The sequence below is a fragment of the Camelus bactrianus genome, chromosome X, assembly GCF_048773025.1.
Source record: "Camelus bactrianus isolate YW-2024 breed Bactrian camel chromosome X, ASM4877302v1, whole genome shotgun sequence".
NCBI classification, from domain to species: domain Eukaryota; kingdom Metazoa; phylum Chordata; class Mammalia; order Artiodactyla; family Camelidae; genus Camelus; species Camelus bactrianus.
This window is the reverse complement of record NC_133575.1, coordinates 16,148,618-16,167,619: the sequence shown is the minus strand read 5'-3', so window position 1 is coordinate 16,167,619 and position 19,002 is coordinate 16,148,618. Positions and strand designations below refer to the sequence as shown.

At 32.6% G+C, this 19,002-nt stretch overlaps 1 protein-coding gene and 1 non-coding gene across 6 annotated transcripts in view; one reads left to right on the top strand and one right to left on the bottom strand.

The window, feature by feature from the left end:
- Positions 1-19,002, bottom strand: part of CNKSR2 (connector enhancer of kinase suppressor of Ras 2) — a 242,166-nt gene that overhangs the window by 176,642 nt on the left and 46,522 nt on the right. For all 5 annotated transcript variants that reach the window (XM_074360056.1, XM_074360057.1, XM_074360058.1 and 2 more), the window contains exon 3: positions 11,832-12,034. In XM_074360056.1, the coding sequence (XP_074216157.1) occupies positions 11,832-12,034 (203 nt within the window). The remainder of the gene's footprint in view (positions 1-11,831; positions 12,035-19,002) is intronic.
- TRNAG-ACC (transfer RNA glycine (anticodon ACC)) lies at positions 9,259-9,332 on the top strand. Its single transcript has one exon. It is a non-coding gene; the product is annotated as a tRNA-Gly (tRNA).

The following is a 19,002-nucleotide window of genomic DNA, read 5'->3' as shown; positions in this document are numbered from 1 at the left end:
ATTCTGGTCCCTTTGCTTTTTAATACAAATTTTAGAATCATATTGTCTGTTGCTATAAAAAAATTCCTGCTGTAATTTTAATGTGAATTTCATTAAACCTACAGGAAGATTTGAGAATTGACATTTTAGTTGAGTCTTCTAATCCATGAACCACAATATGTCTCTCTGTTTATTTAGATCTTGTTTGATTTCATACATCAATGTTTTACAGTTTTCACATACAGATCCTGTAGACATTTTGCTAAATTTATATATAGGCAAATCATTAATTCTACAGCAACTGTAAATTGTACCAATGTTTTTACTTTTAGTTTCCAACTATTCATTGCTGGTATATAAGAAGATGATTAATTATTCTGCGTGGACTTCATATATTACAACCTTGCTTAATTCACTTACTAGTTCAAATGGATGTTTTCTAGATATCTTGGAATATTTACACAATGACACATTATCTGCAAATAAGAAAAGCTTTATTTCTTCCTTTCTAATCTCTATGTCTTTTATTTCCTTTTCTTGCCTACTATACTGGATATGACTTTTAACACATTATTAAACAGGAGGGATGAAAAGGGAGAGCCTTACCTCATTCCCAATCTTAGGAGGAAGGCATTCAGTCTTCCACAATAAAAAACAAGGTCAGCTGTTGCTTTTTATATATGCCTTATACCAAGTTGACACAGTACCATCACTCTATTCCTACTTTGCTGAGAATTTTTCTCATGAATGGGTACAAGATTCTACCAAAAGCTTTTTTTACATTAACTGATAAATTCATATAATTTTTATTCCATAGCACATTAACATGGTAGATTACACTGATTTATTTTCAAGTAGTGAAGCAGCCTTGCATACGTGGAATAAATCTCATTTAGTCAAGGTGTAAAATTCTATTTATATATGGTTGGATTTGGATCGCCAATATTTTGTGGAGGATATTAACATATAAGTTTGAGAAATATTGGTCTGTTTTTTTTTTGTACCGTCTCTGTTGGGTATTGGGATCAGGATAATGATTGTGTCGTAAAATGAGATGGAAAGGATAATGTCCATGTCTACTTTCTGGAAAAGATTGTGTAGAATTAGTGTCATTTTTTCTTTAAACATACAGAATTCACCAGTGAAATCATCTAGGCCTGGACCTTTTTCTCCTTACCTTAAAGAGTTTCTAAGTACAATTCAATTTCTTTCATAGTTACAGGGTTATTCAGAGAATCTATTTCATCCTGGGTAAGTTTCAGTAGTTTGTGTTTTTGAAGGAATTGATTCATTTCATCTAAGCTGTCAAATGCATGTATAAAGAGTTATTTGTAGTATTCCTTTATTATTCTTTTAATTTTGATTGACTTCTCAACATACTGTTTCCGTTTTCAGTTTCATTGATTTCTGCTCTTTTATCATTGTTATTATTATTTGCTCCCTTCTGCTTGCTTTGGGCTTATTTTACTCTTATTGTCTGCTTTTCTTTTTCTTTAATTTTATTTTTTAAAGAATATTTAAGGTAAGATCTACCCTCTTAACAAAATTTTAACTGTAAAATACTATTGTTAACTATAGGTACAATGTTCTACAGCAGATCTCTAGAACTTTTCATCTTATTAAGTGAAATTTTATGCTCATGATTTTTGATTAGCAATTATTTTTCTATTTTCTTGGGATGGGAGATTAGATATCTGATTTGTGATCTTTCATTCAGTGCTATAAATTTCCCTTTCAGCACTGCTTTAGCTGTGTGCCACAAAAAATATGACTTGTTCTAATTTTCATTCTGTTCAATATTTCTATTTATTTCCCTTGAGATTTCCTCTTTTATCCACAGATTACTTAGAAGTGTGTTGTCTGATCTCTAGTTTGACTCCATTACAGTTAAAGAACACATTCTAACTGATTTAAATTATTTTAAATGTGTTGAAGTTTGCTTTATGATGCAGATATGGTATACCTTCATGAATGTTCCATGGGCATTTGAGAAGAATCTGTATTCTATTGTTGTTTGATGAAATGCTCTAAAAATGACAGCTATATCTTGTTATTTGGTGGTGGTGTTCACCTCTTCTAATCCTTACTGACTTTCTGTTCTGAGAGTGGAGATGAAGTATCCAACTGTAATTGTGGGTTTATCTATTTCTTCTTTTAGTGATGTTACTTTTTGCTTCACATACTTTGAAATGCTGTTGTTTGGTATACACATCTTAGCAATTTCTGCTTCTTTTTTGAATTGTCTATTTATATGCTCATCGACTGCATTTTGGGTTTCTTTGTTCTTAATTTAAAAGTAACATTCACACATTAACCCTCTGCTTCTCATAACCATTTGTTGCAAGTATTTTTCCCAGATTGTCATCTGTCTTAGTCATGTTTTTCAATTTTATGTAGTCCAACAGTGTATTTCTTTGCATTTTATTCCATATTTTAAAAGACTTAATAAGTCTACATTTAGAAATCATTTTTTGTCTATATTTTCTCCAGTTTTCTTATGGATTTACATTTTCCACTTAGTAAATGATATACCTAAAATTATTTTAGTGAACAGGTAGTGTTCTATCATTATTTATTTCCCAAAGGCTTAACCAAGTGCCCCAATTCTATTAAATGATCCTTTCTTTTTCCAGTGGTTTTAATATATTGTTTTCCAAATGATTTTATATACCACAGTCTGTTATGAGCTGTATTTCACTATCATTTATTCCAATTCCAAAACAGTGTATTTTTCAATGCAACTTACCAAAACAGTAGACACTAAGAATTCAAATAGTTAATTAGAAGAAAATATATGTGATTAATTAATCTATTTTCTCAGTTAAAAAAATAGAATTAACCTTTTTAACTGTAAGCAGGAATCCACTTAAAAAAATTTATCCTGTTGCAAGGTTTCTAAAACATGACTGTAGGGGTCATTGCATAGCTGTATCTAAATTTACTAAAACTCATTAAACTTAAAATGGATAAATTCTATAGAATGTAAATTAAGTCTCAATAAAACTATTTTTAAAAGATGTATAATATAAGAACTTCTAGGAAAAAATCATTAAAAAAAAACCTACCCCAATGCCATTTTTTTGCTGCATTGAAGCATAAAAATTGGCATTTTAATTAAAAATTGAAAAATGCTTCTGGCATGATTAGAAAGAGCTTGGATTCCTAGTTATGCAAAGGTCAAAGTCTGTTAATAAAATCTAAAAACTTCATTCAAAAGTGAAGAGATGAAGTACAGCATGATTTTTCCCATAAAATCTTTAAAAAAGACTCTTATTTAATCTTCAAAATGTACCAAAAGAAAAATCTATTTGATGACCAAATGCCTGTAGCAAACAATTCTAAGGCATGTTTCCCACTTCCCTGACCACTTGTATTTCAAGTAGGACAAGCTTCTCACTTAAGATTAAATGTCAAGAAAACTGGAAAAAAAAAAAAATCTAAACATATACCAAGGAAAGCACTGATTTTTATCTTGCAGTGAATTCCCCTAAAGTTTTCATTTTAAGGGCAAATCACATAAATTATACTAAGAACCATTCTTAGCCAACAGATATTAATGTTTGGTATAATGATTTTGGCTATACATACACATAAATAAAAGACTGATAGGTTCCAATCTTTGTGAGTTACCAAAGACGAACACGCAATCATGACTTAATGATCATCTATGAGCTAAAGAGACAGATATTTGCAAAATAGTTGAACATGATCAGCTCGAAAACAAAATGAAATTGAGAGGAATGTGTTCCTAAATCTAAAGAAACCCCAAGCTAGAGCTCAGAGTACTTTAAAAAACAAAACAAAACAAAACAAAAAACACATGGCTGGCTCTAAGTAAAAGAAATTAAATTAACGGCAGGAAAGCTTTTTGGTGCCAGAAACTTAAAAAAAAAAAAAGATAAAATCCTTTGCTTATTAACAAATGGCCATTACAGGAACTACCCTATTAGATCTTAAAAGTTAGGCAACTGTCCTCGTAAAATCATAATATGGATAATATACAATGTTTATACTTCTTTCTAGTGAAAATGTTTATGGCCATATAAGAAATTATTCATTGCACATTCTTTTCAAACAAAAGCATCACATTTATGGAAAGGTTACTAATGGTTCAGAAATTCCAAACAAATTAGAAGCTAATAAGAAAAACAAAGAAGTTAATTAGGAAATCTGGAAGGCCTTACTATTTCTCAGGTTGGTACTGCTGAGCCTGAGGGGAAGTCTATGAATAGTGGCCTTGCTAACATCACTGCTCACTTCTGGAACAAGAGGTGCCAAGTGGGGAGCAGTGAGCACATGAGAGGAAATAAGACCTAAAGACAATGAGACACAGGATCTGGTAGTGTCTGAGGTAGTTTTCTTTTGTCTCTGTAATTGTTTTCCTGGTATAGAAATAATTTGTGTCCTACAGTTTCATAGGTTGGAAGAAGAAATTAATTCAACCACTTTCTTAGATAAGGCAAAAATATCAAAGAATGTATTTTTTTTCCTTAGCATCGTCTTAGGCCTTAAACAAAGGTTTTCAGTGATATAAAAAGATATCTCATTGATCCCTTCAAAACAGAATGGTCTTAAAATGTATTTCAGAAACAATCAGAAATAGGTATTAATGCTAAAAATGAGATGAAAGAATAAATTTTCACTATATATAGCAAAATAAACTTTCTCTATAAATAATACTTTTGTGCATTTTAAATGATCTTACTGTACAACATGATACATACAGTGATCTGTAAACCTTCAAGTACAGACTGATTTGGCAAAGCCATATAAAATTGCAAGAAAGATGTGGTGTGAAAAACAGCAGGATGTAGGTTAAAAATAGATAAGCAAACCATAACTTGAAAATAAACAGTAAAGCTACCAAGTGTGATTCATCTCTGAGTCTTCTCCTCTGGGAAAGTCTTGTTTCATTCAAGACAGTATTTAAAATGGGAGGAAAAAAGGATTTTGTTAGCCTTAGATTTTATTTTATGCAAGAAATGTAAGGAGCTGGTTTTTGAAAATAAATGTTATCTAAATGGAAGCTCCATGAAACTGCAGCTTTTGTGATTTGTAAACATTTCCCCTAACACCCTAATGCTAATGCACTAAACATTCAAAAAGTTTTCACTGATATTAAAAAATCTCATTGATGTCTTCAAAGTAAAATATGAAATAAATTTCCTATAAATAAAATTGTATATAGCAATTTGAAGTATCAAGGCCAGAAAGAGAAAGTGGAATCCTTGTTTAGCATTTTAAGAGAAACACCAAAGTACAAATAAATGTTTATATATGCCACATTCTGAAGAATCACCTCCTCAAAATTCTTTAGAATTAGACAGCATTCAACAAAGATGTAGCATGACAAAGGAACATGATAAAAAAGAAACAAGGGCTTTGTTATCACAACAAAAATAGATTCAAATTATAGTTTTCATAGTAGTGAACAGCTTCAGACAAATTACTTAATGTCTCATATGTAAAATGAGGATAATGATACCTGCTCTGTGAGAATTCAGTGAGTTGATACATGTAGAGCATCTAGTTCAGTATGGAACTAAATTGAAGAATTTTGCCTATTTCTTTCTCTTTCTCCCACTTTGACATAAAAATTGCAATAAACTCATCATATTGCTGTGCATGCAAGTTCTCCCCAAAATGGAATAAAAAATTTAATGCAAAAAAATTTGTCACTGTTTTTTAAAAATTAAGCCAGTTGTTTAGCATCAAAATAACCATACTTAACTGACAGATTTTTTCTTTCTTCAACTAAAAAATTATATTGTATTGTATACTAAAGGAATACACTAAGGTAAAAGATCCAATGCTTGGCAATATTTGATTGCAGTGGCCATTTTAAACCTTCTAAATTAAAGTAAATCTACCATAACAAATCAAAACATTAAAAAATTTTGGTAAACATTTCTATGGAACTTTATACAATTAAGTACTTAAGTTCTAAGTTCTTCAAAAGCAAACAAAAATTTAAAAGACAAGATATATTCTTATGTTATATAAAGAAAGCATAAAAACAGATTAGTTTTGCTCTAGAACTTCATATTAACTAAATTTAATTAGAGAGGAAGTAGGGAGTTAAATCATGATTCTACAAGTCACTTGTTAGTGTTTATCCTTTGAAATTATGTAAAGGGAAAATAAGATGAATCTATTCCTCATATGGCTTTGGAGAACAAGGTCAATGTTAGTGCATAGAAGAGAACTTCAAATTCTGTAGGTCTTACATGCTTATTCTAACACGAAAATAAAAATAGGGGTTAAGGTTCAAGGTTACCTAGGGCTAGAGACAGAGCTGAAACTCAACTCTTTTTCAGCCCTCTGCTCTTTTATACTATTTCACGATGCATTTTGGCAGGGATTCACAACAGCAGTCATGGAGAACACTGCTCTTTTGGCTTTTCTAGCATTGATTAATATGTTTTGTTTCCTGTGTAGTTTGTTGGACACACTGAAACAAGAGGGCATGTGGAGTGTTGTCTTGTGCTCTTGCTGCTACCTAGAAAACATTTTTTCTTTGAAAGGAATAAAATATAACTTAAATACACATCCACTAACAATCTCTAATAAAAGTCTGGGCTACTTGTCAGGAAAACAAACAGCCTAAACATTTCACCTGGCATAGCTGTAGATAAAATCCTATTACATTTAAATTGATTTTGGAACCTTCTGAAATTTATATTAGCCAAGGAGCAGTTAAGATATTCATACAATACATGGCAGAGGAAGAAGCAAAGTCAAGTTCCCCAAAATAGAAGTAGCACTCATCATTTACCTTTCTTCTTTTCCAACACCTCTAAAAGATTAAGAATCTATGAAAAGTGGAAGTTAACTTTATACAAAACTATCCTGAAATACAAATCCTGAAAAGTCACAGAAAAATTTCTTCAGAGTTCACTTACCTTACAACCAACCCATGCATTCCAGTTTTCATGAATTCTAAGTAAAAACACTGAACTGTTACTGGTGAGATCCCATATATCCTATTTTTTCACAAACTTTGTCTTACCCTACCTAATCTCTCAGCATTTGATCATCTCCTTTTTTTCCCTAAAACTCTTTACTCCCATCTTAAATGCTCTCACCACACACCCAAAAGGGTAATTACGTGAGGTGAAAGATGTATCAACTAATCTTATTGTGGGAATCATTTTGCAATGTGTATTGAAATCACCATGTTGTATACCTTAAACTTAGGCAATGTTATATGTCACTTCTATCTTAATAAAGTTGGGAAAAAATAAAACAATACTCAAATCTCAAAAAAAAAAACAAAACCAAAAAAACCAAACCAACAGCCCACCCTCACACACAAATACACAAACAAAACAACAACAATAAAAACCTCTTTACTCTCTTTGCTTCCATGACACCACTCTCAACTAATCCAACCCTACTGAGTCTCTGAATAGGCCTTCTTATTTTTTCAATAAGCTGAACTTCTAATCAACCTTCAGTTGGTGGTGGTCTGCAGAGGTCACTCCTTATTCCAGTTCTCCTCATCATTCACTCAAAACAAATTTATTGAGTACCCACTATAGGCCAGGAACTCTTCTACATAATTGTGATAGCAGTGAACCAAGAAGATGAAAATCCCTGCTCACTTGAAGCATACATCACATACAGAGTAGTCAGACAGAAACAATAATAATACATAAGTACATTATATAGTGTTAGAAGGGTTTAAGGGTCATGGGAAACAAATAAAGCAGGTTAAGAGGAATCCATTATAAAGATCTCCTTAGACCTCCACATTAATATGTGCAAGACTATTCCCAAATCGCTACTGACCATATGCCTTTTCTAAGCAGCAATATTGTGAAGACCTTTTCACAGTCTATCATGGCCAACACTCAATACTTGTCTTCCACCATAACCTGTTCCTCCTATTTTGATAATGGCATAACCATCCACTAGGTCAGCCAAGTCAGAGACTTCTTATTCATCCCAGATGTCTCTGGTTTCCTTAATCTCTACCTCTATCTCTAACATTCATCTATCCTCACTGCTGCTTCTCTAAATAAAGATCTCAGTAAATAGCAATGGAGAGAAACAACTCTGTAGTCAGATTCCTGGAATGAATCCTGGCTCCATCACTTACATCTTATTTGGTTTTGAACTGAACTTGTTACTTTTCCTATTGTAAAATGAAGACAACCCTCCTAGGGTTGTTTTGATTAAATGAGTATGGCTGGCAGCATCTGAATCACCAACAGTAGCAGCAGCAGGATTCCAGTGGCACCACTCCACAGTGGCAGGTTCAATATCCATGGGTTCAACCGACCTCCAATTGAAAATATTTGGAAAAAAATTCCAGAGAGTTCAAAAAAGTAAAATTTGAATTTGCTGCCTATTGGCAATTATTTACATAGTATTTACAATGAATTAGGTATTATAAATAATCTACAGATGACTTAAAGTATAAAGGAGGACGTGAATAGGTTATATGCAAATACCATTTCATTCTATATAAAAGATTTTGGTATCTGAGGTGGTCCTGGTGGATACTAAGGGACAAATATTCCTAAAATAACCTCCTAACTGGTTTCCCTTCTTCCAGCCTTATTCTTCAGTAATCTTTCCCAACACTACAGCCCAACTATTCTTCAAAATTCAAAGGTTTGAACACAACAATAACTTTAAACAGCTCCCCACTGCCTTCAGCATAAATGCCTTAGCATGGCAAAGAATTCTTTTTCTCCTTCTTTCTTTCTTTTAAAACAAGCTGTTAACGTACAATCATTATAGGCAAGCCAGCCTGGAGCTGAACTTCCCTGCAGAAAAACCTTCAAAATATAAACTTCAGTTTCTTTTTTCCATTTAAAGTCTCAGAAGAAGACTTTAAAGTTATCACAAAGTTGTCTTTTTTTTTTTCCCTTCCAAGTATACATTTCATTTTTATGGTCAAAATGTTAAGTGGCCTTTGATTTAATTATCACCGTGGTATGACAAAGCATAAAATAAGCATTGTGAGAAACTTTGCAGCAGTGGAAGCCAAACACATGATTTAAATTATTCCTTCAGGCTTTTTGTCACATTTTCTCTTCAAAACACCATTGATTGACTTCATGGACTGCTATGAACGCGTAGATGCACTCATGTACGTTTGTAAATGAATTGGCATTTACTAAGAGCATCTTACTAGATGATAAAAATAATGTCACCATAAAAATTATAATACAATAAAATCTAAGAAACTATTATATAGTGTTCTAGAAGCCATTATGTGTTTTTATAAACAGCCATATCTGCCATTAAGAAGTAAAAATATTCTCGGGGGGAGGGTATAGCTCAAGTGGTAAAGCACATACTTACCATGCATGAGGTCCTGGGTTCAATCCCCAGTACCTCCTCTAAAAATAAATAAATAAACCTAATTACCTACCCCCTCAACAAAAAATAAAAGAAGTTAAAATATTCTCTAATCATTCTATTTATTTATTTAACAAGTACTAGGATAAAAGCAAATTAATGAAATTTGACAAATATAAATATCAGGGCTGAGCAAATTTATAATTACAGGACAGCTGATAGGTATTAGAAGATATAACTAAAATGAAATATGTTTTCTTTAAGTTTTCTGATTACTGAGAAGCCTCCTGAAACAAGTGTATTATATTACTTAAGGATAAGCCATATTTTAAGTATATTTACTTACTGACCATTATATAACTTGTAGAATTTATAAATTTAAACTGCAATTACTTTATATAATTCATAAATGTGGTTTAGACAATTATGAGAATTTTAATGATGTCATAATATAAAAGAAACAGGTTGTTCACCAATGAATTACCAAAAAGCTAATAATATACAGCTTACTGTTCAGATCTGGATTTAGTATTATCATGTTATATGTTATTACTAATTTGTATAAAATTAGACAATATAGAATTAAGTAAAATTACCTTAAATTTACCTCAGACATATAAATACTTTATTTTTAATATAAGGTCTCATACTTTTAAAAAGTCAAAATACAGCTGACCCTTGAATGAGACTGTTAGGGTTGCCAACTCCACACAGATGAAAATCCACATGTAACTTTATAATCAGTCCTCCAAGGTATTTTATTACTTTGGGTGCTATTTTAAAGGGGATTGTTTCTCTACTTTCTTTTTCTGTTGATTCATCATTAGTGTAAAGAAATGCCACTGATTTTTGAACGTTAATCTTGTAACCTGCTACCACGCTGAATTCTTCAATCAGCTTAGTAGTTTTTGTGTGGACCTTTTAGGGTTTTCTATATGTAGTAACATGTCATCAGCATATAATGACACTTTTACCTCTTCTTTTCCAATTTGGATCCCTTTTATTTCTTTCTCTTGCCTGACTGCTGTGGCTAGGACTTCCAAGACTATGTTGAATAGGAGTGGTGATAGTGGGCAGCCTTGTCTTGTCCCAGATTTTAGTGGGAAGCTTTTGAGTTTTTCACCACTGAGCACTATGCTGGCTGTAGGTTTGTCATACATAGCTTTTATTATGTTGATATGTTCCCTCTACGCCCACTTTGGTGAGAGTTTTTATCATAAATGGGTGTTGAATTTTATCAAATGCTTTTTCTGCATCGATTGAGATGATCATGTGGTTTTTGTCCTTTCTCTTGTTGATGTGATGTATTACATTGATTGATTTGCGTATGTTGAACCAGCCTTGTGTCCCTGGGATGAACCCCACTTGGTCATGATGTATAATCTTTTTTATGTGTTGTTGGATTCTATTTGCTAATATTTTGGTGAGAATTTTGGCGTCTATGTTCATCAGTGATATTGGCCTATAATTCTCTTTTTTGGTAGTGTCTTTGCTTGGTTTTGGTATCAGGGTGATGGTGGCTTCACAGAATGAGTTTGGGAGTATTCCCTCCTTTTCAATCTTCTGGAAGAGTTTGAGAAGGACTGGTATAAGCTCTTCTTTGTACATTTGGTAGAATTCCCTGGCATATCCACAGATTAAACCAACTGATGATGATCATATAGTATTGTAGTGTGTATTTACTGAAAAAAATTCAAACCCATGTTGTTCAAGGGTCAACTGCATATATATGTATATGTATGTAAATCCTACTGACATTGATTCAAGAAAGAATTCTAGTAAAATTGTACACTAGCAGAGTTTCTATGAGAGACAAAGTGTATTTTGAAATCTGATTATTTAAGTATTATAACAGTGCCTGCCCCTCTCAAAAAATTCTCCAAAATGAAAGTTTATTTAGTTTTTTAAATAGTTGCAATGTTTTACCATTAAAATGTTTAACCACATATACAACTTTAATCTAACATTTTTCATTTTATATTATGAAAACATCATTTTATGTGTTTCAAAACAAAATTAACTGAACTAGCAAAAAAGGACCAAAACCACGTTTACAATATCCAAAACTGACTGTGCAATGTGAATAATAATAAAGAATGAACAAAAGCAGGGGTAATGAGACAAGCAATGCATGCTACGAAAGTGTCAGTGTCCAACTACCCATTTAAAACAGTGAATAGAATCCTGATGGTCACTTTCTTAAATACAACCAATTAATGAAAAAAATACAGAAAATCAGGAGACAAGGCAGTATTACAAATCTTATTATAACTGCCAAAAATGATTTTGCTTATAAAGTGGCAAAGGTATTTTTAAATTGTCAGGGAGTAATTATTGATTGGCTAAACTTAGTTGGGTACAAAATTTTGCAAACAATTAGTATCTATTTGATGACACACCTATATTGTGGTAAATCATGAGACATCTGTTATTTAATATTCCTCTACTTGTTCAACCTTTTCACAAGAAAACATGAAACAATGTTATATTAAAACTGGTATCTGAGGAGGATAACCTATGAAACATGTGGAAGATTTTACCTGTCCAACCAGGCAAGCAGACTCTTGGCTGCTCCAATCAGATCCACAACCGAAGTCAGAAAATCATTTGGCAATTTTCGGCTGGTTCTCCCATCATAATGGCCACTCCTTCTCCTCCCTGTTATAAAATTCTGTAGATTTTTGGCAGATGCATTCAGCTTGTGAGAAAGGGTTTTTAGATTTTCTGTTTCCAAGCCATAATTCTGAATTATAAAGAGAGAACAAACATACTTAAAGTCAATATTTTATTCATTCATGAAAATATTTACTGAGTACTTTACTATACTTGACTATATGTATAAGCAATGAAACAAATATTAAGAGGGACACATAAATAAGATAGGATTCCTAGCCTAGCAGAACACATAATCAAATGAGGATTTAGGGAAACATCAGCTAAACAAAATGAACATGCAAAGAAAGGGCACTGTATCTTGGAACTATGCCGCCCAAGACAGAAAGATTATAAGGACTCATAAGCATTTTTTAAAAAAACCCAAACCTAAGTTCATTTACTTGTGAAATTCATTATCAACAATTATTTTTCAGTATCTATTCTATTAGCATATGCATAATCATGAGTATAGGTACTAGAAAAATTCTGCTTCCTTTAAATGAGCAAAGTAAGCAAAACCCAGCAATAAAATGAAACAGCAAAAGATAAATCATATGCAAGATAACTTTTCTTCTGTGTCTCCTCCACAATGACTCACATAAGAAGTTTGTTTTATAAAATGGTATACCTGGAAAACCTCTACATCTTCAGGGGAACCAATAGACTTTCTCTCTTTTATAATACAAATTATAAAACTAAACTTATTTTTAATTTTGTCATGGTTGCATTAGCTTACAGTCAAATATGAAGCACATCTAAAGCAATCACAATGGCTTTTTGATAAGTATTATTTGTTTTCTTCTTTCCCTTGGTCTCATTTTTCAATTTCTAGTAGTATTTATTATTTTACCCTAAATATTTCATCTATAAATTATTACAGAAAAGAGTTATATCAGTAAATATAAACTTTTTTTTTACCATATTATATAGGAAAATATTGTAAGACCGCCTCACACAAACTTTAGGGAAAGACTTTATAAGTTACAATTAAATTTTACAATTAATAATTATGAGTTGTAAAACAATTCTGAGAAAGACTGGTTAACCAGATCACAGGATGACCTTAATCAAACTACTAAGCAGCATGTACGGTACTGTCATCTGTAAAGTTAAAAGTATTATTCACTTATAGAAAATCATAAAATTCAAAGTATGTTAGATAGCTTCTGAGGCCCAAACAAATTCTGTTCGATTTACCCTGCTTTTACAGTTAAGTAAAGTGAGACACAGGGAAATTTTTTGGCTTTGCGTAAAGAGCTCAGAGCTTAGAGTAGACAGAGTTCAGAATGGGACTCTGTGAGGCCACCAGTGAAGGAATGCCTCTACCACAACTCCTTAGCATCAATAGTCTACTCCTGTTCAAGTAGGGTGGTGAGAAAAAATGAACCAAAATGGAAGATTAAATACTGGCGAGGTGAAAAAGGGAAGCAAATGGCACAATGAATGTAGCTATATTGTTGAGTCAACAACCACAAGGTACCTAGTTTATATACAATTTAGGTTTATTTTTTCAACGGTAATTTAAGAAAGAACTTAGAGGAGAAAAAAGGAGGGACCAGAGAAGGATTTGGACGCATAAATATTAAATACCAAGTTATGTATGTTCCCACTAAAGATTTAATAGTGATAAAAATCTGATTATTCTTTGCTGAAAATTCAAATTTTTGTTAAAAGAACTTTGTTTTGGAGCCATGGATTTGTTTTGAAAAAAAAAAAAACCAGTATATTATATATATTCACTGCTAAATTTGAATTACAATAGTCTCTCAAGTTAAGAGGTTTGGTTTACACAAATGAAACAGTCTATTCAAATTCTATTGCATCTGAGCATGGACTACTTGTGAAACATTCATGAGATTTTATCCAGCATGCCCCTATATTAAAAAAGAAATCCTCTTATAAGAGATACTCTCTAAGGACTAGATAAGAACAACTTATAATTACGTCAACTAAACTTAAATGATACTTCTGAAGTGCTTGAAACTATTTTCATGTTTTCCCTATGTTAAAGCATTTTCCCTTAAGTACAACAGTCTGCATTTTTCATTTTTGTGTATTAATGATTTTAATGAGAAAACATTTGTTTACAAACTATAATGATTTCTTAGAGAAGCTCAAATTATAACAGTTTATATTAGAGAGGAACCTAATCGATCAACCTGGTAACATAACTTGCACTCTGTAGCCATTACCCCCATAAAAGATTCATTTAAATTATCTCTTTATATATTAGCATCTCAAATATTTCATTAGAAAAGGTAAAAATGATTTAAAAAGAATACAGATCTTCTTATAAATAAAAATCTGAAGTCAAAGTAAAAACACTTTGAAGCTTTCACACTTGATAATATTAAAAAAATTTTTAAATACAACTCAAGAATTAGAGAAGAGAAAAATCTTCTGTGCAAAACCTGGAAAGATGCCTTGAGAAGGTCTCCTAACTTGGAATCCTACTAAAGAAATAACCTATATGGAGGAAATCCAGGTGAAAAATGAGGACGCCAGAGGAATCCAGTGGCGAGAAGAGACAAAAGATGCATAGTAGAGGATGGGGAAGGAAATTCTTAATACTTATTTTAGTTAACACAAAATGTGACTACTTAAACCAATAATTCAAAAGCATTTTAAAAAAAATTCTAAAAAGTATAAAAATAGGCTGGAAGCTTATCTGTATATTAGCACCTATGTGGTACTATTTTAACAAAAGAGATGGATTAGTTGATCTCGCAAGTTAATTCTTATGACAGCTCTCAATTCTAAGTAGCTCAAAATCAATTACGGACAACACAGATACTTTCTTGCTATTTCCTTCATGAAAGTGGATGGTTTGTTGTGACTTGCAGTCACCAGTAAATCACACTCCCTTGCCTACCATGTGAAGAAGCAAGAAGTAAATGAAGCACCCCTTTGCTTTGGGCCAGAGGTATGCAGATGAGAACTGCTTTGACTTTTTATAAACTGCAGGTTTATTCACTACAGATTTGCTTTTTACTGGATATGTATGGGACAACTAGGCATTACTATTGGTATAGAAAGAACTACAACAAGTAAACAAAAGCTTGGACATGAAGTGTACTTAGCTATTTTCTTTGCCCTAGGTGTTACCTTCTTGGCCAATAACATTTCTGCCAGGAAGCAGATGTGACTCCACACTGATTCAATATAGCCAGTCTAGTCTTAGGGAATTGTGGCTAAGTTCATACTGTTCTTCTCTCAATTATATGCATGTAAAAGCACATGAAAGAATGAAACGAAGGAATACATTTAACATTTTAGAAAATCAAGTTGGCTATATCCTTACTAGTGGCAAATTCTCACTAAACATCTAACTGAAAATATTCAGTATTGGCACCACATATTTTACAATGTCAATGCTACTTTATTTAGAGCTCTTAATGTGAATGCATCATGTAGCAGGTGTTTAGGTTTTATAATATTTTGCTTTATAAATATGAGTGAGTCCTAAAAGGACTGCTTTAATGACTTTTTCAGAATTGAATTATTTTGAGATGAATGAACCAAGCAATTATGCTGCAAAGAAACAAATCCTAGCAATTGCAGACATCAAATTTTTCATGCAAAATACCTATTACATGAAAAGTACATGAAGAATGAAATGAAAACTGTTCTTATCCTGTCATAAATGATTCACTTGTACTTCTCAATAAAAGGTGTATTGTCAGAACATAAATTAAAGACTATACATTAAATTATATATATTTTATTTATGCTTTACTATTTCAGTGAATACAATGAGCTCTCTACTGAAGCACACCAAATGATAGCATAACAGCTCCAAAGAGTTAATACAACTCTAAACTATGAACAGCTTATTTCTTTCTAGGATAGCATGGTATAAACGATATGGTTGGTGCTTAATAAATGCATGAATGAACAAGTTACTAAATAAACCTTTGATTTTCATCATCTGGTGTAACATTTATTTCCCATCAGGACTAATTTTAAGACAAGGCAGATGAAACTATTCCATGGCTTAAAAGAAACAAAGGAATTTGGTACTTTTTCTGTGTCTTCCTTATCCTAGGAACAGAAACTTCAGAGTCAGAGGCTGTATAGGCAACAGAAAAAAATACAGTTCTCTGGAGAAAGGCAGAGAACTTCATTCAGTAATATAACATTAATTTAACAACCCCTATATGCTAATAAGCACTGGGCAGAAAGCATATCGAGGACTGAAAAACCTAAGCAAAGAATAATAATGTGATACAAAGTATAAGTTGCCATTCTTCCCATTACTTCACATTCTGCAGCAGCCGAATCAAAATCCTCATTTTTCTCTGAACACCCCATACTCTTTCACAATTCTGTCTTTACACGTATTTCTACTGCCTAGGTAAGTTTTCTCCAACTTTTTGTCTGGCAAACATCTACTAATCTTGCAAGTCCCAAAGCAAATCCCACCTACACTTCCTGGATCCCTGTAGTGTTCATCATCTCCTTCTGCACTCCCCTGGGATTTTCTTTAAATCTATTATTATCTTTTAATGACTGCTGTCTTCTTTACTAGACTGTATAATATGCTATGAGCATAGACTATGCCTTTTTCATCTTTGTATTCCCTGCGGTAGGACTGCATGAGCATGAATGTATATATTTGTTAAAAGAATAAATGAATACAAAAGAACACAGTAATGCCATTTCCAGCAACATGGATGCATCTGGAGATTGTCATTCTAAATGAAGTAAGCCAGAAAGAGAAAGAAAAATGCCATATGATATCACTCATGTGGAATCTTAAAAAAAGGACACAAATGAACTTCTCTACAAAATGAAACAGACTCACAGACACAGAGAACAAAATTATGGTTACCAGGGGGTAAAGGCTGTGGCAAGGGATAAATTGGGAATTTAAAAACTGCACTTCTTAGGGAGTGATGGAAATGTTAGCTATCTTGATTGTGGTCATGGTTTCATTGGTGTATATACATCTATCAAAATTCATCAAATTGTACATTTGAAATAAGTGTAGTTTACTGTACAGGAACCATACCACAATAAAAGTGTTAAAAAACATAAAAATACATTAAAAAATAAAAATTAAAAAAAGAAGAAATGAATACAGTAGATGTAAAGAAAAAGTAGAAAGCCAGTAAAGACATTATAGTTTCAGAGACAAAACATAGTTCCTGATTCCCAACAGCACAACTCATAGTCTAGTCAACTCAGCTTGCTGATGAGGGATCTCACCTCCTATTTTATAATGGCATGCAGAAGTAAGTCAGAATTCTTGTTGCTCAGAAATTTACTTTATATTCACTGGAAAACATCTGGTACATAAATTGAAAGATATTTGCACTTCTAATGCTGATGTATAGCCATGAGGAAGCAACAAAAAGGAAGTTTAATATTTGATATCTTTGGGGAATGTGACCAATCTATTGTTGAATAAACACAGAAAGAATGAATTTAATGTTTTGATTTATTATTTTTCCCAAGAAAGTGATGCAACACAACAGTGCTTAAACTCAGAACTACAGAGGGGTTAAAACTCAACATATGAAGAGATTTGCCATAGCTCCATGGCTCGAACGTGGCAATAGTCTAGACGTGTTTCCTCTGATGTTATCCTTTTAAGTAAGTCTAGGTCAGCAGAGCTTATTCATGGGTCAAAGCCTACAGGTCTAGACTATCTGTAGGTAGCACCATAATCACCAATCTTACTTCCTTCTTCAAACTGGCAGAGTGGAGCTCAGCACAAGAGTGGCTCATTTATAAGAAGCCCTGCTTATGAGACAGACACTTGAGATTTCAAGCTGTGACACCCCCAACTATTACTGTTATAGAAGATGTGGCAAATAGGGGACTTCTAGATCAGATTCCCATCTCCAAGCCACTTCCACTATACCTTCATGGCCACTCTGACTCGGATCTGGAGACCAGTATGCAAAAACACTGTGGACTCTTACCTCACCCTGAGTACTACTTTTTATTTCAGGCATGATTTTTCCGATCTGATTCAGATAAGGGAAAGTGCAACTGCATGTTCTGCTCTGAATTGATTTCTCTTATCTCAGTGCCCACACTAAGAAGTACAAATCTCTTATCAGGACATTAAGGTATTTTACCATCTGGCCCTATTCTATTTTTTAAAGTCTAATTTTCTGTCACTGCCTCGCACCTACTTTTGGTAGGAAAATAGCTGACCATTTTTCACGCACGCTCTTTATTCTGTGTGCCTGTGTACGTGTTGCTTTTTCTACCTGGAAATCCCTTCCCTCTGTTCCTCCACCTCTTAAACACATGCTCATCCTCCACTAGACTGTTAAAGATCACCTCTTTTGCAGTATGAACCCATTTATTTTAGTCAAAACTACTTATTTTTTCTGTTTCCTCATAATACTTAGCTCATATTTTTATTTAGGAATTACGCTATAATATTGTGATTATTTGTATGTCACTCTCATCCCACTAGGCTTTTCAAGATGGCAGGAACTAGATTTTACATCTGACACACAGTGCTGAATGTACTGATTCTGAAATTGTTTAATTATCTATACATTTCTTATTAATCATCATCTCAACAGTAGATACTACCTACTGAACACCTACTGTGAGCCAGGCACTGAATTTGGCACTATACAAACACAATCTCATTTGCTTTTCATACTACCACGAAGAGGTAGTTGGTATTATCTCTATTTTAAATAAAAGAACTAAGGCTATGGTGAAATTATTCCCCTCAAATGTCAGTAATTGACTGAGCCAAATTTCAATTCCAGATTATTATGTTACAAGACTCATGTTCTTTCTCATTGTAGCTCTAGCCCCAATCATGTTAGTGTCATCTTACCTAACATGGAAAAGAAAATCTATATTCTTCTCAGAATATCTAATGTACTATCAGAAATCTTACAGGATTATTTTCACATTGATTTCTCTTGTCTGACTAGGCAGTGCTCTTTTAACATACAAAAGTAGCAATATAATGCACAATATTCAATTTTCATTGAGGCATGTATAAAGAACACTCAAATAAATTGATTATTTTAAAATGGATTCTTCTAAAATAGGATTACTTAATATTTGTGATTCTAA